General features: G+C 61.1%; 2 protein-coding genes across 4 annotated transcripts; one reads left to right on the forward strand and one right to left on the reverse strand.

The window, feature by feature from the left end:
• Nucleotides 1-44: 44 nt before the first annotated feature.
• Nucleotides 45-15,650, reverse strand: PCSK7 (proprotein convertase subtilisin/kexin type 7). The gene is made up of 16 exons (XM_084495554.1): nt 15,532-15,650; nt 14,660-15,148; nt 14,155-14,289; nt 13,545-13,710; nt 11,654-11,744; nt 11,159-11,213; nt 9,516-9,654; nt 8,647-8,747; nt 5,719-5,886; nt 4,615-4,722; nt 3,615-3,717; nt 2,136-2,292; nt 1,951-2,045; nt 1,657-1,750; nt 1,284-1,401; nt 45-1,087 (listed from the first exon to the last, which is right to left on the reverse strand). The coding sequence occupies exons 2-16, from the start codon at nt 15,134-15,136 to the stop codon at nt 677-679; spliced, it is 2,418 nt and encodes an 805-aa protein (XP_084351680.1). The 5' UTR covers nt 15,137-15,148; nt 15,532-15,650; the 3' UTR covers nt 45-676.
• Nucleotides 15,651-15,658: 8 nt separating this feature from the next.
• On the forward strand, nt 15,659-23,732 carry RNF214 (ring finger protein 214). Of its 3 annotated transcripts, XM_084495557.1 has the most exons (15): nt 15,659-15,794; nt 15,933-16,200; nt 16,285-16,344; nt 17,157-17,297; nt 17,970-18,109; nt 19,101-19,169; nt 19,868-19,964; nt 20,147-20,235; nt 20,694-20,784; nt 21,204-21,302; nt 21,666-22,042; nt 22,217-22,352; nt 22,656-22,763; nt 23,123-23,218; nt 23,477-23,732. In XM_084495557.1, the coding sequence occupies exons 1-15, from the start codon at nt 15,724-15,726 to the stop codon at nt 23,540-23,542; spliced, it is 1,908 nt and encodes a 635-aa protein (XP_084351683.1). In that variant the 5' UTR covers nt 15,659-15,723; the 3' UTR covers nt 23,543-23,732. The 3 variants fall into 3 exon arrangements, with proteins under 3 accessions (XP_084351683.1, XP_084351682.1, XP_084351681.1); XM_084495555.1 differs by having other exon boundaries at nt 15,688-16,200; XM_084495556.1 differs by lacking the exon at nt 19,101-19,169 and having other exon boundaries at nt 15,684-16,200.
• Nucleotide 23,733: the final 1 nt, after the last annotated feature.

Genomic DNA, 23,733 nt, shown 5'->3' on the forward strand with positions numbered 1-23,733 from the left:
GCAAGCGCTGGGAGGGCAGAGGAGTGAGGGATCGGGGAGAGGAGGGTTTTTAGAAGACTTTATTTGGAAAGCTACACAAAAGGACTCTGCCGTTTAAAAAACAACCCCCCAACTTTAAAAAAATAAACCAGCGAACCCAAAGACACGTGAACAAACCAGCCCAGCTCGCAGGCGAGCCGCTGCCAGAGCAACTCGGTCCTCCCTCCCCAGCCCCAGCCAGGCTCTGCGCGTGGTGTCCCCACGCAGGGACACCCCCGGCCCTCCCTGCAGCATACGGGGTGTGGGGGGCAGCCCCCAGCACCCTGCGGGGGGCACTGAGGCCCTGCAGCCTCTGGGCAGGATGCTGGAGGGAGCCCCGCTGCCTTCTGCCCCCCTCCCAAGCGTGTGCCTGCTCGTGGGCTTGCCGGAGGGGACGGGGTGGCGGGGTCAGAGCACGGGGGGCAGGGAGCAAGCTCCTCTGGGAACGGGCTTAAGGCTTGCTTTGTTTTCCAGAGCAAGGGAAAGGAAAGCTCCCCTGCCACTGCCAGCGGACTTTCTCCTTGCTTGAGCCACTTCCAGCACCCCTTTTCGCAGGACTCAGCGGCAGTGGTCCCCGGGGGCTCGGGAAGGCTCTGCTGCCCACGCTCAGGAAGGACGTACCGAGGGGGGGACACGCAGCCCAAGCCCCCAGCCCCAGCTAGCATGCCTGGTGCTCCCTGCCCTCCGACAGCAGCTCGGCTGCTGCCTCCCGGCCGAGGTACCCTGCTGCGGCGGGGGCTGCCTCGTGGCAGCCGGCAGCTCTGCTGCTGAGGGGAGCTTTGGGGTGGGTGGGGGTCCAGGACCCCTCCTCGCCCCCGTCCTCCTGGGCGGGCTGCAGCTGCTCGCCCTCCGCCTCGCCCTCCTCGGCTTCCTTCTCCCTGTAGAGCGGCACAGCCTCCATCTCCAGGCCGTTCTCCAGGGCTCTGTGCTTGCCCCCGTGCGGGTACCACCTGCAGGCGGTGGAGCCGCTGCAGCTCAGGTCAAAGCCCACGTTGTTCCTGGTCAGGCACACCTCCAGCATGTAGTAGAAAGTCCAGAACACAGCAAAGCAGCCCAACAGCAGGAGGGTCTGTGGAGGAGGAAGCCCCCTGAGAAACAGCCTCAACTCCCCCCAGCCCTGCCCCGTCACCCAGTGCCTCCCAGGGGACAGGGCACGGTGCCAGTAGGATCAGGGCCACAGGTTTCCCCTTCCCCGTGACTCCTGCAGAGGATGGGTGTCCCTGCTTCGTGCACCCCGTGCCTCTCCCCAGCCCCAGCAGGCTCACCTTGAGCGTGTTGGCCGTGACGGTGTAGTGCTGCTCCTCGGGGATCTCCAGCCCCGGAGGGCAGGGCAGGGAGAAGTTGCTGTCCAGGTACTGCCCGCTCATGGCTTCTTCCAGCAGCCTGCAGGACAGGGGCACCAGTGAGGGTGCCGCAGGGAGGATCCCAAATGCCTGTGAAGGCTCTGGGGTGCCTTCCACACCACTGGGGGTTGCCAGCTCTGCAGTGGAGCTGTTTCGTGCAGCCCGAGGTCCCCCTCTGCCACCTGTTCCTCCCCCTGCCATCACCTCGCCGTGACAGCTCCCTTCAGAGGCCTCTGTAACGTCCCTGAGCCCGCCAGCTCCTGCTCCCCACCAAGACGGGGCTGTGTCCTCCTACCTCTGCCGCTCCTTCATCTCCGCTGGGGACCAGGAGGAGCCGTACAAGGTCAGCTGCCACTGCTTCAAGGTCCCGGGCCTCAGGCTCTCATCTCCTGGAGAAGAAACAGGTCTCAGCAGCGGGGAACCCTTCCACCTGGCACAGCCCAGGCGCTGGGCTGGCAGCTCCCCACGGCACGGGGCTAGCAGGGCACACGCAGCAGCTCCGGGAGGGGATGCTCCCACCTCCACTGGGGTTCCCAGCCCCCAGCCCCAGCCTGGCCTCGCTGCCAGCACCCCCAGCAGCAGGACCCACCGGTGTCCCTGATGACCAGTCTGTAGGTGCCCTGCGCCTCCTCGCCCCAGCACCGCACCGTGGAGAAGGTCCAGTCAGCGAAGCCGTTGGGGTCCCTGCAGAGGGGGGAGGAAGAAGCCGTGAGCTGCGAGGCCGGGCACGTGCCTGGCCCTGCCCTGCAGTCCCTGCCCCCCCCCGGTGCTCACGAGTCCATGCTCCTGGTGGTTCCTATCAGGGACATCATGCCGCTGGGGCAGAAGAGCCTGATCTCCAGGTTGCCGCGGCGGGGGTGTGTGATGGTGACGGTGACTGCCACGTGCTCCAGGGTTTGCATGCCGGAGAGCTGCAGGTCGGCGCTGCTGACTGGGACAGAGGAGCCAGGGTTGGCCCGGGATGGTGGCTGCTGCCAGCCGGCCCTGGGGTGCTGCTGTGCTGCTTAACAGGGCACAAATTGCTGCCCCTGTGTGTGTGTGTGCTGCTGGAGCCAAGCAGCAGGAGCCGGGGCAGTCGCACCCCGCACAGCTCAGCAGCCCACCTGGAGAGCTTTGGCCACTGCAGGGAAACAATTCCTCGTCCCTCACCAAACCGTCCCACCCGGCGTTTGCGCAAGCGTTCGGCAACCCCAGAGGCTGCCCCGAACCGCAGCGACACGGGGGCTGGGTTTGGGGAGAGGTCTGGGATGAGAAACCTGGTGGCCAGACCTGATGTTCCAGCCCCAAACCATTCGCAGCTCCGCAGAGGCTCAGCCCCAGGGCTGCTGATTATAGCAGGGGAAACCCTGGCACGCTGCGGGCCCCTCCTGGCAGCCCCGGCCATGCAGCGGGTGGGTGCAGGTGGGTGCTCCCCCACCCCAGGACCAGGCAGCCCCTTCCTGGGGGGAAGGGATAGCTCTGGGCCAGGTACCTGGGGGACAGCAGTGCCCCCGGCGGCACATTGCTGTGCACATACTTCTCCAAACTGCCTTTTTCGCCTCTTCCCAGGGCTGCTTTGCTGCCCAGCTGTCAGCTCCCAGCTCCATTTAGGGCAAAAGGAGCCGCCTGCCCCCCAGCCCTTGCTTTAGGGCTGGAGCAGGGTGTCACCCTCTGTCCCCCGGGGTCCCGCAGTGCTGGTACCTGCCCGGCAGCCAGGTGGCTGTGCTCTGCAGGGCAGGACAGAGGGAAAGCTGTGGGCAGCGCCCGCCCAGCACCTCCCAGCAAGGAGGGAAGGGCACAGGACCATCTGCGGGGCGGCGATGGCATGCTGAGCTCCAAACTCCTCCCAGGGGGACCCCTGTGCCTGGGTGCTGCCGAGCCCCTGACCCGTGCCAGGGGTGTGGAAGCCCCAGGATGGGACAGGAGCTCCCCGGGCCCTGCTGCGGGGTGGGGAGGGTGCGGGGCCGGGCTGCCCCCGATCCCGGCTCTCCTTCCCACTGGTAGCAGCCCGAGCATCGCCTTGTTTATGTGGACAGCGGCCGGCCAAGTCGGGAGCTGCAGATTACCTAACATGGACAAAGCCCGAGGAACAGCCCTGGCTGCTGCCCAGCCGGGCCCTGCGCGAGGCTCGCTCTGGCTCCTCCGAGGCTTAGCGAGGGGGCGCAGACCCAGGGCAGATCCCCCGGGGAAGGAGAGCAGGAAAAGCCCGGGCAGCCTGGCCCTGAACCCCTCGTGGTGTGCCCTGCCAGGCCGTGTGCTGGCTCTCTCTCTCACCGTTCCACGTGGCCTCCAGCTCCTGCGGCAGCAGCGGGATGCTCCTGCCCTCCTTCAGGGCAGGGCTCACGTACGAGGCGAGGTAGGGAACGGACTCCCAGATCTGCCAGGGGAGAGGCACGAGCAGTTAGCACGAGGTCATATGCTCCCTGCACGCCCACCTCCCCATCTCCCACCGCCCCTGCAAGCCTCCTGCCAGTAACGCCTCCCGCCTGTGCACGTGGGCTGCAGCGAGCACCACGGGGCTGGGGAGGGGTGCCCACGTGGCTAAGAGTGGAAGGAAACTGCCTGGAGGTGCTGGTGGAGACTCAGGACTCTCCGAAACCAGCAGCTGTGGTTTTGTCTCTGCCGCCACCTGAGCGGCTTTGAGCAGTGTTTTGAGGCTGTTGTGCTGCAGCACAGAGGGGCAGGACCAAGGGGGAAGAGCAAGCAGCCCGAAAATCCCCACGAAAAAAGGGGGAATCGCTGGCAACCAGCAGCACCCCTGCACACAGCATGGTGCTTGGTGTGTGGGTGAGCACCGGGAGCCAGGGGGAGTGCTCTGGTCTGCAGGCAGCTGGTGGCACTGGGGGCAGGAGGTGGGGATGTCCCTGCTGGCTCTGGCCATGCCACAGCACATCCCTGCAGACCAGGATGCTGCCAGCTGCATCCTCAGGGCACCATCCCCTCCCCGCAGCCTGGTGCACGGTGAGGAAGGTGCTGGGGCTGCTGACAAACCTCCCCAGGCTATGAATCAGAGCTGTTGTCTCCCACGAGCAAAAAGGCTCTCGCCCATGGCTATATATAGTTGTGAGAGAGCAGCAGCTCGGGGGCAGGTTTCAGCCTCATTACTTCATACCCAAAGCAGCCTCGTAGCGAGGGCCGCAGGGGGACAGCCCAAGTGCTGGCCTGGAGTGCAGGAGTCACCCCACGGTGCTGCCAGGAGGGGACCTGTCCCTGTCACTGCTGTGGGGCTGCCCTGGGAGCCCGTGGAGCACGCACGGGGCAGGGATGGGATTACCTTGGCAGCGTTCACCAGCCTCCAGGCGTTGAGCAAGCCGAAGCCGTGCTGATGGCTGTGGCTGAAGCCAGCCTGGTTGGTGTCCCACTTGGCGTGACGATCCTCGTACTGCAAGGAAACGCAGGGCACTCCTTACCTTGGGGGACACCCGCGGCCCCGCAAACCCAGAGAAGGAACCGGGCCCGAGGGGAAGGTGGCTCAGAAACCTCCTGCAGCAGCAGGGAGGCAAACCCGCATGGCCTTATTAGAAAGAAACAGGTTGACCTTTGTTTGAAACAAGGCCCAGGACAAACAGGCTTCCCGGCTCCTCGGAAAGGAAATCAAGCAGCACAAAAGGGCACAGATGCCTCCGCTCTGAAACATCCCAGCTGCTCCCTTCCCCGTGCCACCCGGGCCACAGCCTGTGGGACGGCAGAAGCCTCGGGGGGAAGGAACCTGGTCTTTTAAATCAACAAGATTCGGGCCAGGATGGATCTGGGTCCCATCACTTATCAGGTTGTCATGCTCTGGCAGTGCTTGCCTGCAGTTGTGGAAAACGCTGCCCTGTGCCAGAGTGAGTTTTCTTTTACGAACAGCATTAGCTGGACACAGATTCCTGCTCCCCAGGGGGGGCAGAAGCAGCCCTGTCCCCGGCCGAATCAGCCCCGATCGGTTCCCACTCGGCCTTTCTGTCCTGAGCTCCACTGGGCCAGCAGGAGCCGGGCAGCAGGCAGGGCTGAGCAAAAGCAGGGGCTGTGTTTGGTGCTGAGCTCTCTGTTGTGTCTGCTTCCAAGAGCTCAACTCTCTGGCAAAAACAAGGGAAGGCCGGGGCAGGGCAGAGCTCCTCTCCTCGCCTTCAGGCACGGCCGGGCTCACGTGCACTCCCCAGGTCTGCAGGCAGGCACGGCGAGCCCGTGGCAGACCTGCACAGAGGCAGACAGAGGCATTCCTGGAGCAAATTCCCCATTTGTTATCCTGACAGCGGAAAATGCCTCTGCCGCATTCCTGGGAGGAACGAGGGGCAAGGGGAGCACGCAGTCCGCTCGCTGGCAGCCAGACAACGGAGAGATTTACGGAGGGGCAGGCAGACACACACAGAGCCGTGCAGCAGGAGGGAGGGCTCACCTTGGTGGCTGTGAAGACAATGATGTGCTGGACGTCCCGCCAGGTGAGGCACGGCCGCACCTGCAGCATCAGCGCGATCATCCCGGCGGCGAGAGGAGCCGCAGCCGACGTCCCCGTGTGGCCCTCGGTGCACCCCGTGCCCTTCTGCAGGTCCCAGTCCGTCGTCACCTTTGGGGACAGAGACAGAGAGAGGCCTCCTGTCAGGCCACGCTTTGCCCTGGGTTAGGAACGGGGCAGCCCAAGCTCAGCCTGCAAATGTGGGGGCACAGCAGAGGGGCACTGCGAGGGGAGCACTGCCCCCAGATTGTGCCAGAGGGGGGGTTGTGGGGCTCCCCACAGCTAAGACGTGAGCAGTGTGAGCACCACGCAGGAGGAGGGCCAGCAGCTGCCCTCCTGGCAGGGAACAGGGCAGATGGTGGAGAGCCCAGGGGTGAGTGCCCGGGGGCGCGAGGCGGAGGCGAGGCTCCTCCTGTCCTGCACCCCCAGCAGCGGGCAGGATGGTGCACAAGCTGGCAGGTTTTCCTGACAGCCCCGCAGTGCTGATGTATTGCTCATGCATTACCAGCGCTCCTGTAATTGCTCCTGCTCTACCACAAGCCTGGAGAGGAGGAAAAGATCCCCCCAGGGCTGGCTGGAAACATGACGAGGAGGCTCGGGAAACGGGGAGTGGGAGGGGAGAAAGCAGAGTCAGCACTTGGCCTCACGAGGACCAGGCTTCCCCCACCGCCCCCTCCTCCACTGCCGGGGGTCCCAGATTATTATTTTGGTGCTTGCAGATCTGCAGATTATTATTTTGGTGAAAACTTTCTCCACCCCGGGCTGCCTTCGCAGGGCTGGGAGGACTGTCCTGGGGCAGAGAGGAGCTGCCCCAGCCCCTGCTCACTGATGCCCCGGTGGGCACCAGCACCAGCAGTGCACCCCCCTGCCCTCCCAGGCAGCCAGGGCTGTGTTTGAGCGCTGCCTGCCTCAGGTGAGGAGCCTCAGAGGAGGCGAGTGTCCACCTCCCCCTGCTCTCAGCAGGAGACTCCCTGCCCTGCCAGGAGCTGTGGTTTCTGTTGCCCATTTGATGCCGTACCGTTCTGTCAGCTGCTAACCCCCTCAGCTTGTGCTCGGACGCTGCGTGTCCGACAGAGAACACCCCGGGCAGCACAAACTTTCAGTAGGAAATGCAGCTTGTGCCAGAAGCTGTATTAAATTCTTCCCGTTAAGGAAACCATACAACGTTTACAGTCTGGTAAAAGAAAAAAGCCCAGCAGATGGCTGCAGAGAAGTTAACTCTGCCGTCCCTAAAGCACAGCTACCGGCAGGCGCTTCGGAGCAGGAGACCATCGTCCAGACAGGGGGGTGTAAGCTGGAACATGAAAGGGGTTCATAAGGGATCGATCACATTAGTGTGAAGAAAAAGGATGATGCCCTGGCATAAACCGTTCCGAGGCCACGCACAGGCTCTCACTCTGGCACCCTGCTGGAACAGCAGCTCCCACGTTACAGCAGCGTGCAAAATGAAAGCACATCTGAGACCTCCAGGGCTACCTCCCCGGCAGCAGGCAGTGGGAAGCTGGACATGAAACCAAAGCGTTGTAACTCCTAACGCGAGCACAGCATCTCCTGACGGGGGCACAGCCCTTTCTTGGCTGCTGCCGCCTCGTTTCCTAGTGTCAAGTTTCCAAACCAGCTTGGGATGACTGAAGGGATTTCTGAAACACAGAATTAGCTCCGTTCTGGGTTTCGCTTGCCCGGCTGCACGAGCTGAGCCATTGCTGCGGGCAGGCTGTGCCGTGCTCTAGCTTGGGACTGCCTTTTGCTGTGGGGAGCTTGTTTCTGTCCCAGGCTCTCCCTGTTCCCCTGGTTCACACCACATGCAGGGCAGCCTGTCTGACAGCTCTGCCTTCGGCGCCTCTCCGAGCAGGCACGGAGCCACAGCCACAATTCCCTGCTCACGAGACCATCCCTCGTCTGTCCTGCCTGGGAATGGGACACCCCACAGTGGCTCTGCAGTCCCTGAAGGAACCAGGGCGAGGGCAGAACCCAGCCACAGGGGCTGAGAGCCGGCCGAGCGCACCGCCACCAAGGGAGGAGCACCCAGGGTCAGGCCTGGGGCTGTTGGAAACAGGCTCGGCTGCTTGGCTCGGGGAAAAAAAAGGACATTTTGTTGACAAGGAGTCATTTTTTGGCAAAAAAAGGAAAAGCTGATAAAAATATTCAGGAAAAAATCAGCTGGGAGAGGCCCACGTGCCAGAAGAGGGAAGAGCTGTGGCCAAGTAGTTTAAAGAGCCCGATGCTGCTCCTGGCCCTCCGTGGGGTGATGGGGCTGACCTGGGGGGAGCCCCCACAGAGCCCCCCTGCCCTTCAGAGCCCACGGTGGCACAGGAGCCTCGCTCCAGCCCCATCCCTGCTGTGTTTTAGGGGCACACCCAGATGGGATTGTCTCCTGCTGGCTGTCAGCAGGGGAGCTCCCCAGACACCACTCCCAGGGACGCAGCGCAGAGGAATTTCTTGGGGTCACCCAAGTGGCCCCTGTCCCACAAGATGTCTCTGTGCAGTTCCCAGCAGCAGGGCAGGGAGATCGGGGCGTGCAATCCCCATCCCTTTCGGCCTGACATCCTGCCTGCACTCAGAGGCAGATCTCACAGACGGGACCTGCATTTGGAGCCAGGCACACGGTGTGCCCAGGAACAGCCCTGCTGGGCGAGCTGCGGGTCACCTCAGCTGGGAACAGCCAGAAATGGGAACCTCCCTCTCAGAGCACTGTGTAGGATCCAGACAAAAAGCGTGTTCATTCCCTGCCTCACAGACAAGCCCACTACAAGCCTAAGGCCGCTGTGTGGCACTCAGCAGACACAGAGCCTTGTCCCTCGTCTGCCCCGGGCTGTTAGAGCCCTGCAGCCAGGCGGGGCGGGCAGGGCAGAGGGGGGACGTGGTACTCACGATGCTCCTCATCATCTTGTCCCCACCGCTGAAGGTGACGGCTAGCATGGAGGCACACTCCTCGGCGTAGAAGGGCATGGAGCCCATCTCGTCCACTGCGCCTGGGGAAGAGGAAGAGCAAAGGCAGTGAGCACGCGGAGCCAGCCCCATTTACCTGCAGAAACTGCGCGGTGACGAGCCCCTGGGGAGCTGTCCTGCTACCTGCACCTTTTCACAGGCTCCCCTTCTGCTGCCACGGTCTCTACCTGAGGGTTGGGCTCTCCCCTTCCCAAGGCAGCGGTGTGTGAGCCCTGCAGTCCTCGTCCCAGCCCAGCTCTGCGAGCACAGCTGACCCTTGGTAAGGTTTTTGGTGTGCTGGGGTTGCTTTCAGAGCCCTGACACGGCCCGCTGCTGCGAGCAGGGAAACCAGACCCAAGGCTGTGTTTTTCATGGCCGGAAGATCTACAGGAAAGGCAGCCACAAAAAACAACCCCTCACCGGCCTTAATATTAAACAGATTTTCTACCCCCCACGTAGCTTCTGTCCCCAAGAAAATGGATTAGATGTTTCTGCTCTATCACACCTAACGGGAATGCTGTATCCCAGGCCATTCCCTGAACGCAGCAGCGTGTCTGTCACAGCCTCAGCGATGCTGCCCGAACACAGGCAGTGATTTCTTTGGGCTCCTCTTGCTCTGTAGCTCAAAAGAAAACTCCAGCCTTGGGGGCGGCAGCCCAGCACCTCTGCACAATGCCACGTTCCTTCCCAGAGGAGAGTTTCCTACATATTCCCACTACCCAGCCAGCCCCCAGCCGGGCAGGTTCCGCACTTTTGAGATGATTTCAGTGCTCCACGCTGGGAAGGAGCAGGACAGAAGGCCAGGCACTCACCTATCGTGACGGTGTAGATGGAGTTGGCATAGCCATCGTAGTTGCAGTTGTCGCTGTGCTGCCCCCCGTTGCCGCTGGCCACCACGAAAATGCTCCCAAAGCCCCTGCGACCCGCGATCACACCATGCTGCAGGGCGGCCTGCGGGGGAGAAAGGGACACGGGTGGGACAGGAACAGAGCCTCTCCCCTCCCCTGGCTCCCCCCGGCACCCGCTGAGGGTCTGTGCCGGGAGGAGCGGGCTGCCCCAAAGCGCGCTGCTCCCCAGGCACAGGACGTGCTGCAGAGCCCTGTCCTGGCATCTCCAGCCAGCAACCAGAGAGCACACTCAGAAATTTCAACGAGCAGCCCTGCCAAGGGCTCGGGGTGACAGCGGGGGCAGCCGCAGCCCCTCCGGGCTGTGTTCCACCCTGCCAGTGGAGTCAGGGAGCTGCTACGGCCCTGAGCAGACGCTGGGATTCCTGAGCGAGCCTAACAAAGGGAGAGATGGGGCCAACATCGGGGCTGGGGAACTGCTCATCTAGAGCTTGCTACAATTTTGAGCGGATTCTGCGTTAAAAATAAAAAGAGGAAAAGGGAAAACAACCTTCCAGGCAATCAGAGCACAAAGACCGAGCAGATTTTGAACTCCAGCAGAAACGCAGCATGCCCAGCCCTCCCAGCTCCCTGGGTTCACTCTGGGACTGGCTTTCCTGCAGCACCGATGCTTTCCTGCTGACACAGGCTGCCTACGCGTGGCTGCTGCCCCTCTGCAAGGCCTCAGCCCTGACAGGCACCGGGGCTTTGCCTTTACTGAGAAGCACAATGACATCAGCCCCGCTCGGGAAGCCCATTTCCAGGCTGACACCTCGCAGAGATGCCATTCCTGCCCAGAGCAAGGACACGTGTCTGATGGGCAAGTGAGAAAGCATCCCTGCTGGAAACCAGCCCTCCTCCTCTGCCCACCTTCGGGGGGTGCCAGCACATCGTGCACTGGCCAGGAAAGCCAGTTCCAGAGTGAAGGGGCTCTCTGCTGCTGCAAAGCTTTGCTTGTGCTCTGTGCCCCAGAGCTTCTTCGAGCTGTTTCTGCATTCAGGAAGGGAACGAACTGCAGGGCTGGAAAGCATTTGTCATCTTGAACTGATACCCCAGTTGTCAGCATTGCTCTGCGCAGCACAGAGCAGCTATCTCATGGTTAGCAAAGCACAGCAGGAGGCTGCCAAGCAAAAGAGAAATTCAGCAGAACTGCATCCCGTGAGCAATGTGGAGCCAGTTGTGGGGCTCCCTCCAGTGAGTCCCCCACTTGGGCGGCAGGAGCCACGCACAGGCAGGCTGGGTGTCCTCTGCGGGTGATTGTTAGCACGGGGAATGCTTGGTCTCCCGAGCAGAGCGTCCCTTGGGTTGCCAAAGGCCTCAGAACAATACCACAGGTTGCGAAACAGCACGTTCTGCAACCAGCCTCCCCTTGGGAAGCTCATCTAATAGTGCCTGAACACCGCCCTCCCACAGCAACGTCACCTCTCCCCGCCACGCCGCGAGGTGCAACACCTCCGCTGGCAGCACACAGAGGCAGCAACTCCCCTCCCGGCCTGCTCGGGCAGGCGAGGAACCACGAGTGCTGGAGGGCCAGGCCAGGGCCAACCGGTGCTGCTGGAGCTGCTCTGTACCTTGCCCAGCTGATGGGGGCCATCCACAGTTTTCCCGTCGTCGTCTGGACCCCAGCTGCAAAGAGAGACAGCGCGCTGTGACACGAGTCACGGGCAGCAGCAAACCCCCAGGGAGGCCTGCCCTTGGAATGAGCAACGAGGTGTTGCAATAATGCCCAGAGAAGCTTACAAAGGCGTTACTCCTCGCAGCAGCTACAAAGAGCACCCCACCTGGCTGCAGCCCCTCGAGGTCCAGCAGCACAGAGACCCCGAGAAACCCAAGCGCAGGGTGAAGGCAGGCACGGAGCCAGCCCTCACAGCCCTGCCCAGGGGCAGCAGGCGGCTGCTCGGTGCCTTGAAGCACGGAGCTGCCAGCTCGCAGCACGGCTCCGAAAGGTGGCAACTGGTTCTGGTGCCTCCTGACTAACTGGAGGAGCTGGTGGGGGCAGTCAGCCACCAGCCGTGGCAGAGCAGGGCGTGCAGCCCTTTGCTGGGGAGGGGCGCGGGCTGGCTCACCTGCAGCTGTAGATGTCGTTGATCTGATAATGCTTGTTGAAGGCGATGGCCTCCATGCTGTCGGTGAGGGGCCCGTCCAGCACTCGGATGCCTGCAGACAGAGGACAATGGACGTGGCTGAAGCGGATCAAAGCAAGCTGTACAAACAGCGTGCATGAATTCCTCGGCGGGTTCACAGGACGGACACTCGCGCTCCCAGCCTGACTGGACCAGCTCTGGAGCTTCAGGCAGAGAGCAGGCTGCAGGGGGAGATTTAACTCAGGCTCTGGGGTTGCAGACACATCCTCACACTCAGCTCCACATCCTCTGCCAGGCACGGCTGTTCTGCTAAGTTCTCCAGTCCCATGGCCAGAACCAAGCTGGTGAGGGGGCACAGGACACCTGAACACTGGCTGGGCTCACGTCCCTGTGCTCCCAAGTCCCCAAGCTCAGAGCACTGCTGCCCAGGGGCTTTTTGACATCCCGCCCTCAGTTATGGTGCTGCTCTTCAGAGCTGGTCCCTGCCTGGAGTGATTGCTTCCCCGGCCAGGTCACCAAACGGCCAGGCATGGCTCCGGGCTGGGTGGCACGCCTGCTGCTGAGGAAAGGGCTCAAGAGATGAGGACACCCCAACTGCTGCGCTCAGACCAGGAGGGCAACCCCACCTGGGGGCTACAGAAGGACAAACGAAGGCTCGATGCCGAGTTTTCCATGACCCAAACCCTTAATAATTACAGTTTTGCATCACAGTTTCGGCTGGCAAAGAGCGTTACGAACGGAAAGCAGGCACACGGCTCAGTGAGGCCTATTTATAAACAGCACAGCCGCCCACCCATCCCAGCTCTCGCCTGGCACACCGCAAGGCTTTTCCCTGCCGCATCCGAGCCTTGCCCCGTGCAGGAGCTGCGCTGCTGGGGCTCATTTCCCCATCCCAGAGCTCACGGCTGCCGCGCTGCGTCGCCCTGCAGGGCCAGGCACACGTTTGCAGAGCCGGAGCTCAAAGAAATTCCACGTCCTGCCTCGATAGCCTGGGCTAAACCCTCCCTGCTCCTGCATTCCCGGTGCTGCGGTTAAACCGTGAGCTCATCTCCCCTCCTGCCAGCCCAGCATCGCCTGCAGCCTCCATCCGCAGCCTCCCTGGGGGGCTGGAGCTCAGGGACCCGGCTGGCTGCTCAGCAAGCGCCCCACAAGGACAGCAGCGGGCAGGGCAGGGCTGTGGGGCTGCCCTCGGTGCCCTGGGGGACCCCATGCCCCCAGCACCCTCCTGGCACCCCGGGGCCCACCCTGCGCCCCGGCCCGGCCGTGTCCCGGGGCTGTGCCCATCGCAGGGGCCGTGGCACCACCTGCCGGGTGCGGGGAGAATCACGTCTGCAGCGCTGTGCCTGCCCTGCCAAGGACACGTCCTGCCAGGCAGACACCTCACCTCCCTCTGCAAGGCAGAGTCAGAGCTCCAGAGGCAGCCCAGGCCACGGCAGCACGTCCCGGGGCTTTGCAGAGGGCACTGCAGGGCCCTTGGCACCCTGCATCGCCCTCTGCACAAGGCTGGAGCGAGACCACGGGCCTGGGGAGCACGGGTGAATCGGGAAACGTTTGTGTCCCGGGTGCCTCTGGACAGCCTGCAGCTCTGCACCACAGCGGGCACATGTTTGCACTGCTGCACAGTGCTTGGCTTCAGCTGGGGGGGGGATGCTGCAAGCCCTAGAGGCAGGCTGGTGGCACTGGGAGGATTTGGGGAGCCCCCCAGCACACACCCATCCTGCTCCGTCACTCAGAGGAGCTGAGGCAGATGCAGGTCCCTCCCTCGCAGAGACAAACCAGTCTGGGCAAGGCGCTGGCACCCTCCCAGGACCGGCGGGGAGGAGAGCAGCGAGGCGTCAGCCCCGCACGTCGGGGTGCTGTCGTGTGCACGTACCTGCGATGCGGCTCCCGTAGGCAACCCCCACCGTGCAGAAGCTGTTGTTGGGCACGGCGGCGATCTCCCCCGCGCAGCGGGTGCCGTGGTGGTTGCCGTTCTCCTCGTCGGGGTGAGGCATAGGGTCGGGGTCGTTGGAGTTCAAGTCATAGCTGCCCTCCGGGCTCTGGAAGCAGAGCCACAGGCACAGCTCAGGGACCTGCTCTTCTCTCTTCTGGAAAAGCAGAACTCAAGGGCGCTCTGTGAGGCCCGAAACGTGACCTGGAGGTCCCAGGAACGTAGAGATTGCTGCTACACAGGGCTGCAGCTCAAGAGTACTACCTAGTGCTGTGGGAAACGGACTGACAGAGGCAGCTTTAGCAGCTGCTGTGGGTCAGGCAGAAGCCAGCTCCCACGTCTAAGCAGCCACCTACCAGGGGAGCACAGGAATACAAGCGCTGGTAACCCTGCAGCTCAGGTGCAAAGCCCCTGGCCAAGCCTGGGACAACATCACGGGCCAGGCCCTGCTGAGCTGTGGCACGCTGGAGGCCTGGGTGAGCCACGTCCCTGCGCCCAGCCGCCTGCTGCCCATCTGTCCCTCGCCCCGTCCCTCAGCAGAGCTGGCACTCACGTAATTTGGCTGTATGTCTTTGATGGTGTGCTCCACACCGTCGTCCACCACCACCACCGTCACGCCGCGCCCCGTCACGTTCCGCTCCCACACGCCGGTGACGTTGATGTCCTTCCCGGGGCTCTTGCGGTTGTTCTAAGCACCAGAAAGGACAGTGAGAGCAGAGCACCGGCAGGGCAGCGGGTCTGCCCCACGGACAGGGGCTCCGGGACCTTTCCAGTGCTCTGGCTACGAAGCACGGGGCCAGGGCAAGGCTGGGAGTGCCGGTCACTAAAGGTTCGCTCAGGACACTGAGCAGGGTGCTGGCAGCACGGGGCCAGCACTGGGCAGGATGCTGCCTCCTCCTGTTATCACGGTGAGCAGGAGGAGGGCAGGGCGAGCTCTCAGCCCGCTTCCTCCCTGCTGCAAGGAGAGATAGTCGCTGCTTCGCCCGCCACATGGCTCGCTTGTAACCACACAAAGGGCCCAAGATCACCGGCGGGCCCGGAGCAGGAAAACCACTCACCAGATGCCACTGCTGGGGGTATTTGGGATCATTAAAGTGCAGGCTGCGCTTGGAGCGCTTCAGAAGCTTCTGTTCCGAGTGCCACCGCACGCTGTCGTGCTGTGCAAACAAAGTGTCCACCGATCTCCTTATTGCTTCGTGGCCGGGCGCCGTGGGGCCGTGGGGCCGGTAGGCGAGGAGGTAATGGCCCTTGAGCTCCCCGATGCGGCCCATGTTCACCAGCCCCGCGGTCCGGGCCAGCTCCTCCGCCCGCTGCTCCAGTTCCTCCTCGGGCACGTCCAGGCTGACAGCCCAGGCCAGCTCGCCGTGTCCCCGCGGCGTGGCCCGGCCGTCAGCGCCGAGCTGGGTGCCGGGGGCGAGTCCGTGCGACAGCACCAGGGGGATGCAGGCTGCGCTCAGCCAAAGGCACGTGTGGACGCGGCGCGGGGCCTCCATCCCGGACCTCCATCGCGGCGCCCTCCGCTCCCGCTGCGGCATCAGACAGGCAGGCTGCGGGGGGAGACACGAACACACTCAGGGGCTCCACAAACCGCCCCCCGGGACAGCGGCACCCCCGCGCCCAGGAGGGTCCCCCCGAGCCCCGGCTGCCCCCGGGGAGCACCCGCAGCCCCCCCCCAGCCTCCAGGGCCCCTCCTGCCCCGCACGGGAAGCACCGGCCCCGGCCCCCCGCCGCCTCCCCAGGGGGGCTCCGAGCCCCCTGCCCGCCCCCGCGTCCCCCCCGCCCTCCTCCCGGCTCCCTCCCAGGCCCGGGGGGGGCAAAGTCCGCGGCGGCCGGGGCCGGGCGGGAGCCCCGCGGGGCTGGGAGCTTGGGGTCGGGGACCCCCCCCCCGCACCCCTCAGCCCCCTGCACGCCCCGGCCGGGCCCCGCTCACCGGGCATGGGCCGGCGGCGGCCGCCGGTGCCGCTCCGCTGCCGGTGCCGGTGCCGGTGCCGCTGCCAGCCCCGCCCGGCCTCCGCTCCGCCAGAGGGCGGCCGCCGCTCCCCGGGGCCGGCGGCGGAAGGGGAGGCCCGGGCCGGGCGGAGCCGAGCCCCGGCCCCCGGCCCCCCGGCTCCCAGCCCCAGCCATGGCCCTGGAGCGGCCGCAGGACGAGGGCCCCGCCGCCGCCCCGCGGCTCAGCGAGCCCGGCCCCGCCAGGTGGGCACCGAGGGGCCGGGTGGTGCCCGGTGGAGCCCGGTGCCTGCTCCGAGCAGGTGCCCGGTGCCGGTTTGCTCCGAGCGGTGCCCGGTGCTGGTTTATTCCGCGCGGTGAGCGCTGTGTGTTTGCCCCGAGCAGCCCCGGCAGCCGCGGCGAGGCAGCGGCCGGAGGAGACGCGGAGCCCGCGGCCACCCCCGGCGAGGCCCCGGCGCCGTCGGGAGGCGAGGACGAGGAGGGGGAGGAGGAGGAGGAGGACGAGGAGAAAGAGGAGGAGGAGGAGGAGAGGGGGGAGGAAGGCCCGGGCCCCGGCGGCGGCCCCCTTCCCCCCTCGGCCGGCGGAGGGGCGGCGGAGGAGCCCGAGCCCGAGGCGGGCCCCGCGAAGCCGTCGCAGCACATCGCGGTGCAGGTGGGGGCCGGGGGCACAGCGGGGGCCCTGCCCCTGCCCCCCGGGGCCGGCCGGGCCGCTGACGGGCTCCGTGTGCCTCCGCAGACCGACTTCAGGACGGCCGATGCGGGCGCCGGCACGGAGCAGGACATCGAGAAGAACCTGGTGGGTGCCCCTCTTGGCGCTGGGGGCTCGGCCCGGCTGGTTTTGCTGAGCACGGGTGACAAAAAGGCTCCCGCGGTGCTCACGCCGTCGGCAAAAGTGACCCGAATTCGGAGCCGCGGTGGTGGCGGGGACAGCGTGTGTGGTACTTGGCGGCTCTGGTGTGTCCTATAGCTGATACGTGAGCATGAGCGATCATCCCTAGCTAGTATCTGGCCAAGAAAGATCATCCCGGCAATTCGGCAGGTGCCTGATTGAATTTTGGGCTCTCTCTGGCTGCTCAGCAAGTAAAACGCCACTGGTTTGTTTCTTTCTAAATATCTTGTGTATGGAACAAAAGCATTCCCACCCAAGCCGTGGATTTTTGTTATTTTGCGTACCAAATCATCCCAGAGAGTTGGGAAAAATTTAAAAATGCTCGCAGGACGTCCCACAGCTAAATTTCATAGCACCGTGCTGGTGAAGGAAGTGGCTGGAGGCAGGGTTGCTCCTGGCGCTGGGCATCCTGATGTGGCTCCCCTGCCCTTCCCACAGGATGTTTTTTCTCGTTTAAATACCAGCCTCGGCCTTCTTGAGCTGCCCTCTTTTGCAGAGGAGATGCAGTGGCAGCTGCAGCTCCAGGCAGTGCCCCCGTTCATCTTCTCTGACCTACAGAGTCTGAGCCTTGAAAGCGGGAGTCGATAACGTGGCTCTTGATACAAACCTTGGCGTCCAGTGGACTTCCACACCCTGCTGAGCTTTCCTGCTTGCAGCCGTGCTGTCTCTGGTGTGAGGGAAGGGGAAGGTTCTCCCTGAATGTCTGCTCTCCCCTGCAGGACAAAATGATGTCTGAGAGGGCTTTGCTGAAGGAACGTTACCAGGAGGTGCTGGACAAACAGAGGCAAGTGGAGAACCAGCTACAGGTACAGCTTAAGCAGCTCCAGCAGCGGAGGGAGGAGGAGATGAAGAACCACCAGGTATTTAGCAAAATCTTTCTGTGTAACCTGCCCCTTAGCCCTGCACGATGAAGGTGGGCTGATTTGGCCTCGTGTGCCCACACAAGCACATTTTGTAGCATTAAGGATAGGTCCCTGCCCAAATCCAAGTGCTGAGCCTGAGCAGTTCAGAAGTAAGTTACGATGCAGCATCTCGTGCGTATGGCTGTTCCTGCTGCTGATCTTGCAACATCTCTTCAACAAGCACACGAGCTTTTCCCCATGAGAGCTGGTGGGAAGGGCGGTGTGAAGTGAGGAGAACTAACTCCATAGCGTTGTTTGGGTCTCTGTAGTCACTGCTCACAGATCCCTAGCTTAAATGAGATTGGCAACTAGCTCTGCGGTGGCTCAGGTTAGGATAAAGGAACCATCAGTGGTCTATCGCCTAGAAATAGAGCAGGGAGCAGGAGTGCCCCAGAGTTCTTCTAAGGAGACAGGAGAACGTGTGGTTCAGACTTTCTGTCTGTCTCCCCTGTTTCCTCATGATAACCTCTATGAATCATGTCTGGATCTGCTAAAAAGAAAGATTCTGATGATGCATGTAATCTCATAATCTCTCTTCAATTTGGCTAAGATATTAATGGATTTAAAAACAAAGAAAAACATTACTTGGGAGTTCTGCTCTTCATTGGTGTGATGCTTGTGTTGCCCTAGGAGATTTTGAAAGCAATTCAGGATGTTACAATCAAGCGAGAAGAGACAAAGAAGAAGATGGAGAAAGAAAAGAAAGAATTCCTGCAGAAAGAGCAGGATCTGAAAGCAGAAATTGAGAAACTCTGCGAGAAAGGCAGAAGGTATTAGTATGAAAAAAACAAATAATTTTTTTTAGGAAGAAAATAGTAAGTTAGCTTTGATGTATATCTGATCAAATAAAAGAGGATCACTTGAAACTTGTTGGAAGCAGTGAGTGTTTTGCTGAGTATGTCAGGATGGGCCTGTGCAGTTCTGAGTGGATTCAACTATGGCAGAGCAGCTTTTGTGTACAGCCAATCTCAAAATGAAATTCCGGGCAGCAGGTTAGATACCTGTTCGATATTTGTATGGACAGAACTTGGCAAAAATAACAACAGTTCTGCTGCGTTCTGCTGCATCTTTGTGAGTCCACAGCCTTTCAGCAGGGGGCAGGGCTGTTCAGTGACAGTGTCAGGGTTAGGGTCTTGTTGTTTTCTGTTGTACGTTTCTTGGTTTCTTGTGAGTTTCCTGCTTAAGCAGCCTACCTGTACCTAATGGTTCGAAAGATTCGGCTGCAGTCAGACCTTGCTGTGAGGCCTGCAGCGTGCTCTGTGCAAAGAGTCTGGCTGGTTTCAGAGGGGTTCTAAAGCAGGCAGCGCAATTTGTTTGCAGAGAGCTTAAGGTTCCTTTGGATGGTGAATTTGTGCTTTTATAGAGCCATTCTGACACGTCTTCAAGGTCTGGATTTTTTTTATTTTAATTTTTGAGGGCTCAGTGATGTGTTATGGATAAGCTGTTTCAGTAAGGGCTCCGAGTACTCTGCCTGTTTCCCCTGAGTGAACTGTTGCAAAGTACACGTCAGGGCGGCACAGCTCTGTGCTGGGCTCAGGTTAAACGTTGTGCAGTGTCATAATACAGCAACGTTTTTGCTCGTGAGGATGTTAGCGATTGAACTATTCAATACGTGTTTGAAAGCAGTCTTCAGAGCGTGCTGCTGCGTTGGGCACACAGCTGTGCAAATACGTTGTTCAAACTTGAGAGCTGCAGCGTTAGGGGCTGTGCGATAACACCGCTGCGGTGGATGGCTCCATCTGTCCTTTTTTTCTTGTGCAGGTTGCTGAAAGAACAGGAGGAGAAGGAAAACAAGATTGCTTCTCTGATTGCAGAGCAGTCTGATGAAAAGTAAGGCGCTTAGCTGTTTGCAGATTAACAGCGTTGAACGCTTCTACTTTGTTGTTTTGGCTTGGAGTGGATCTTGTGCTCCTGGCGGCACAGGCTGCAGAGGGGGGCCTGACAGTGCTGTCCACTTGGGTGCCCTGGAGGTTTTATCTCCCCTTTCAGCAGGCTGGTGCTCGCGGTCTCTGGATCAAATTCTCTTTGCTCCTGGTCACAGGAAGGCTCCTGGATACTTGTTACATAAAGATCCCATAAGATTAGAATTTATGCATAGTGGATTGACTCAGCGTGTACCTGCTACCTCTGACTGAATTTCAGCTTCCCAGAAATCGGGGGAACCTATTCCTCCGTGCTGTTCCCTGCAGCTGCCCAACTGCTCTAAACTCTGGAACACTTCAGGTATTTTAGCAGTGCACGGAGATGTTCCAGATCCAGGCACAGGTGGAAAGGGCCACCTTTGTACTTCTACAGGAGCAGAATGACTTAGTTTGCACAGTGGTTGTCTCTGGAACAGCTCACTCTTGGGACTGTGACTCATGCAGCCTTGGGAAATGTGACTGGTGTCATGGTCTGGAAGCTGTCAGTATCCCACAGTTCCACCCCATCAAGAGCTACGAGGATCAATTGGCTCTGTGGGAGTTTGTCAGCTCTCCTGTTTAAGTCATTCCAGTGCTGAAGCAGATTTGTTCTGTCTCTATTTACAGGCAGCTGTGGGAGATGGAGCTAGATAAGCTGAAGAACCAGCACAATGAAATCAACAGGAACATTCTTGAGGAGACAGAGCGGGCCTGGAAAGCAGAGGTTAGTGGATGACTTCTTACCCGCAAAGCAGTTGAAGAGGGTCTTCCTGAGGTTCTAGATCACAGACTGATTGATGACCGGTTGTGTGAAATTAGGAGCAGTTAAGGATGAGGCTCTTCACGGGGCTGGAGAAGGGGTAAGCAAATGTCAGTGCAGTAAACGTTAGTTGGGACTGTTGCTAGATCCTGTCCCTGGAGAGCCGAAAGGAGCTGCTGGTGCTGAAGCTAGAAGAAGCAGAAAAAGAAGCAGAGCTACACCTCACCTACCTCAAGTAAGTTCCTGTCTCAGAAGTGATCAGAACATTGAAATTACCTTATCTCCTCTTCTGCTTATACTGGGGGTTTGACTGAAATAGTTCAGGGTTTCCTGTGGCTTTCTTTATCAACCTAATGTGATTCAGTAGTGTCACGAAATGGGTTGGTGGGGCCATGCTTATTTACTCCCTGTCGCTGTTCATCTGCTGAACATCTGCTGTGCTCTAGACCAAGTGCTGGAGGCGCTGGGTTGTCTGTGGGGTTGATGTCTCTGTCCCCCAGATCTGTCCCTGCCCTCGGGTAGCACTGTGTGCTCTCCTCTTGTGGGGTTCCTCGCCTGGGTTTGAGCTCTCCTTCCTGCCCAGAGGAGGGGAGCCCTGCTGGGGAAGGCAGGAGGGCTGGAGGAGTTTGTTGCTTTCACTTTGCTGCAAGTGAGAGCACGTTTGCAAGAGGGAAGGTTAAATTGTTCTTGCAGGTCTGCGCCACCAACGCTGGAGACCATGAGGCCAAAGCAGGAGTGGGAGATGAGGCTGAACAGGATACGAATGACAAAGGAAAGTGTCAGAGTAAGTTGCTATCAGGCAGCTCCTGGCCTACGAACGCGTGGTTCACATCAGTGCTGCTTTGCGTGCTTAATTTCAGCTCTCTCTGAGAGGAGACTGAGACCCAGCACAGAGCTGTGTGCCCAAACGCGTGGCACAGTCAGCGTGTCTGTGAGCAGCTGCAGAGATCTGCCTGCCTCTTGGGGCTTGTGCATGTGGACAGGCCACGTGGTTACTCTTTTTCTCCTTCCAGGTCCTTTTTCATTCTCTTTTGTTCTGTGAATCCAAATGACCTGCTTCGGGCCTGTGACCGTTGTGGTGCTGAGAACGCTTTGCTCAGGCAGCTGTGGCAGGGGAATTTGCCTGCTGTAGGCATTCAGTGCCCAGAGCTTCCCGAGGCAGAGGCTTTGATAAATGCGTCTGTTTTCTTTTCTCTCTGCTAGGACCAGTTCAATGACCACATTCAGATGGTGAGAAATGGAACCAAGCTGAGCAGCCTCCCACAGATCCCAACCCCAACGCTGCCACCTCCGCCCTCAGAAGTGAGTGCCTCTCCAGCCTGACAAACACCAGCTTTGATCGCTGCGGCCTTTCTGCCAGGCTCTGGGGACAGCCTGTCCGTCAGCCTGTGACTGGCACTGCCTGTGCTGTGTGCACTGGGGGGGACTGCGGGATTGCATTTATGGGAGCCCTGTGCTTGTCCCTTGAGGCGGCTCTGTCTGGGCTTACCTGGAGAGAAGGGGAAGGCTCTGCACAGCCCCCCCTTGTCACGAGGGGTTCAGTGGCTGGTGCCTGGGGCTCAGCCCGGCTCCCGTCTGGGTCGGGAGGGAGGCACTCAGCTCTGCTCTCAGGCAGGCTTATTCTAACCAGCCTTCTCTTCCCCCATCCCCGTTTTTCTTTCTCAGACAGATTTCATGCTGACGGCATTCCAGCCCAGCCCATCCCTCACCCCCAGGCTCCCGTTCCCCATAGGACCAGTCCCCGTCCCCATGGTCATGCCGAGCGCCGATCCTCGGGCGCTCTCCTTCCCTCTCCTGAGCCCCGCCATCTCCAGGCCCAACCAGCCTTCCCCTCCGCTGCCTGCTTCCCAAGGAAGGAACAGCCCCGTCGTGGCATCGCTCATCGGCACCCACAGCCCCCACATGACTCCTGCTGCCTCCATCCCTCCTCCGCCGGGCCTGGGAGGAGTGAAGGTCACTCCAGAGTTCCCCAGGCCGCAGCCGGCGGACAAGCTGGAGAAGCTTTTGGAGAAGTTGCTGGCTCGGTTTCCGCAGTGCAACAAGTACGTGCCCCGTGCTGCCCTCCCGGAGGATGGAGGCGTGTGTGGGAGATGTCAGCTGGGGCGGGGGGCAGCGTGGTGCCGTGCCAGAGCCTTCCCCTAGCACGGGGCTGGCTGGCTCGCAGTGTCCTCGGCCCGTTGGTGGGGGGCAGCTCTCAGCAGGGTGCCGTTCTGCAGGGCCCAGCTCACCAACATCCTGCAGCAGATCAAGACGGCTCGGAGGACCATGGCGGGGCTGACCATGGAGGAGCTCAACCAGCTGGTGGCCGCCAAGCTGGCGGAGCAGCAGGAGCGGGCAGCGGCCGGCGCTCAGGTGGGAGAGCTGGGGGGGTGCTGGGGGGCTGCAGGGCAGGGGAGCCGGGCTGGCAGCGGGAAGTTTGCTGTTCCCTTCTTGTTCCTTGGCTCCCTGCAGGCTGAGCTGCACGGGGCTCACTGCTGGAACCACGCAGAGCTCAGGCTCGGGCTGCGTGCTGCAGGTTGTCCTGGGGGTTCCCCTCTCTGCTGACTGTGGCGTTGGCTCTAGGGGGAGTTTTGCCCTGTGTCAACGTGGGGTGGCTCAGCCTCAGCCGTCCTTTCCTTCTGCACTGTTGGTAACGCCTCGTTTGCCTCCCCACAGCCTCTCAGTCGAATCAGGGCCCCCATGTTTTCTGCTCCGCTGCCTCAGATCAGCACGCCCATGTTCCTGCCCCCAGCCCAGGTGGCTTACCCTGGGACAGCATCACATGTAAGATTGTTGTTGTTGTTGTTTTGCCTTCCTAGAGCACCTCACCATCCCCAGGGAAGGCTACCTGGGGAGGGAGCCCCTCTGAGGAGTGCCCAAAGGGACGAGCCAGCGGGGTTGGGACCTCTCTCTCCTCATGTAGCTGCTCTTGCTGGTGGGGTGGAAGGGACGGGTTCGCAGCTGGGGGTCTGCGTGCCCTGCGTGGGGGAGGAGGGAATGGCTGCAGGACTGGTGGGCAGGGGGAGGAATCGGGCAAACTGTGGCCCCTGGCACAAGCCAAGTAGCTGGGACGCGTCCTGTGGGACCTGAGGTGTGCTGTGTGACTGCTGTGACTGCTCCGTGTTCCCTCGCTGTCCCCCCAGAGCCCCGCTGCCTGTAAGCTGTGTCTCATGTGCCAGAAGCTCGTGCAGCCCGGTGACCTTCACCCCATGGCCTGCTCGCATGTGCTGCACAAGGAGGTGAGTGTGCTTCCCTGCTGCGTGCGCGTCGTTCTGTTCCCTGTGATGGTTCCCAGCAGATTGTGGTGGGCTGCTGGGTTGGAAGGGGCTCCCTTGTCGCAGTGACCTTTCCACGGGGGCTGTTTCTAAGGAGCAAAGCAAACCCTCCCTTCAAATGAGCGCCCCTTGCCAGCACCGCTCTGGAAAAGCAATGCCACGCTCCGCTCACAGCGCCTCTGAGTTGTGCCAGTGGCTCCTGACTCATTCTCTCTCTTGCAGTGCATCAAATTCTGGGCGCAAACCAACACAAATGACACTTGCCCCTTTTGTCCAAGTCTCAAATGATGGCTACTCGAACAAAGTGGTCCCGCGGGAGGAGTTGCTGTGAATAGACAGGATCAGTTCTAAGATTTCTACAGTTCTATATTTATACGACCATGTATACACATGTACATTTTTATTATATAGGTAATGTGTGTATAGAAAGTCTGTATACATACAAATTCATAAATAAAGTGTGTATATTATGCAGTGAG

This window comes from Aythya ferina, assembly GCF_964211825.1.
Source record: "Aythya ferina genome assembly, chromosome: 22".
NCBI classification, from domain to species: Eukaryota; Metazoa; Chordata; class Aves; order Anseriformes; family Anatidae; genus Aythya; species Aythya ferina.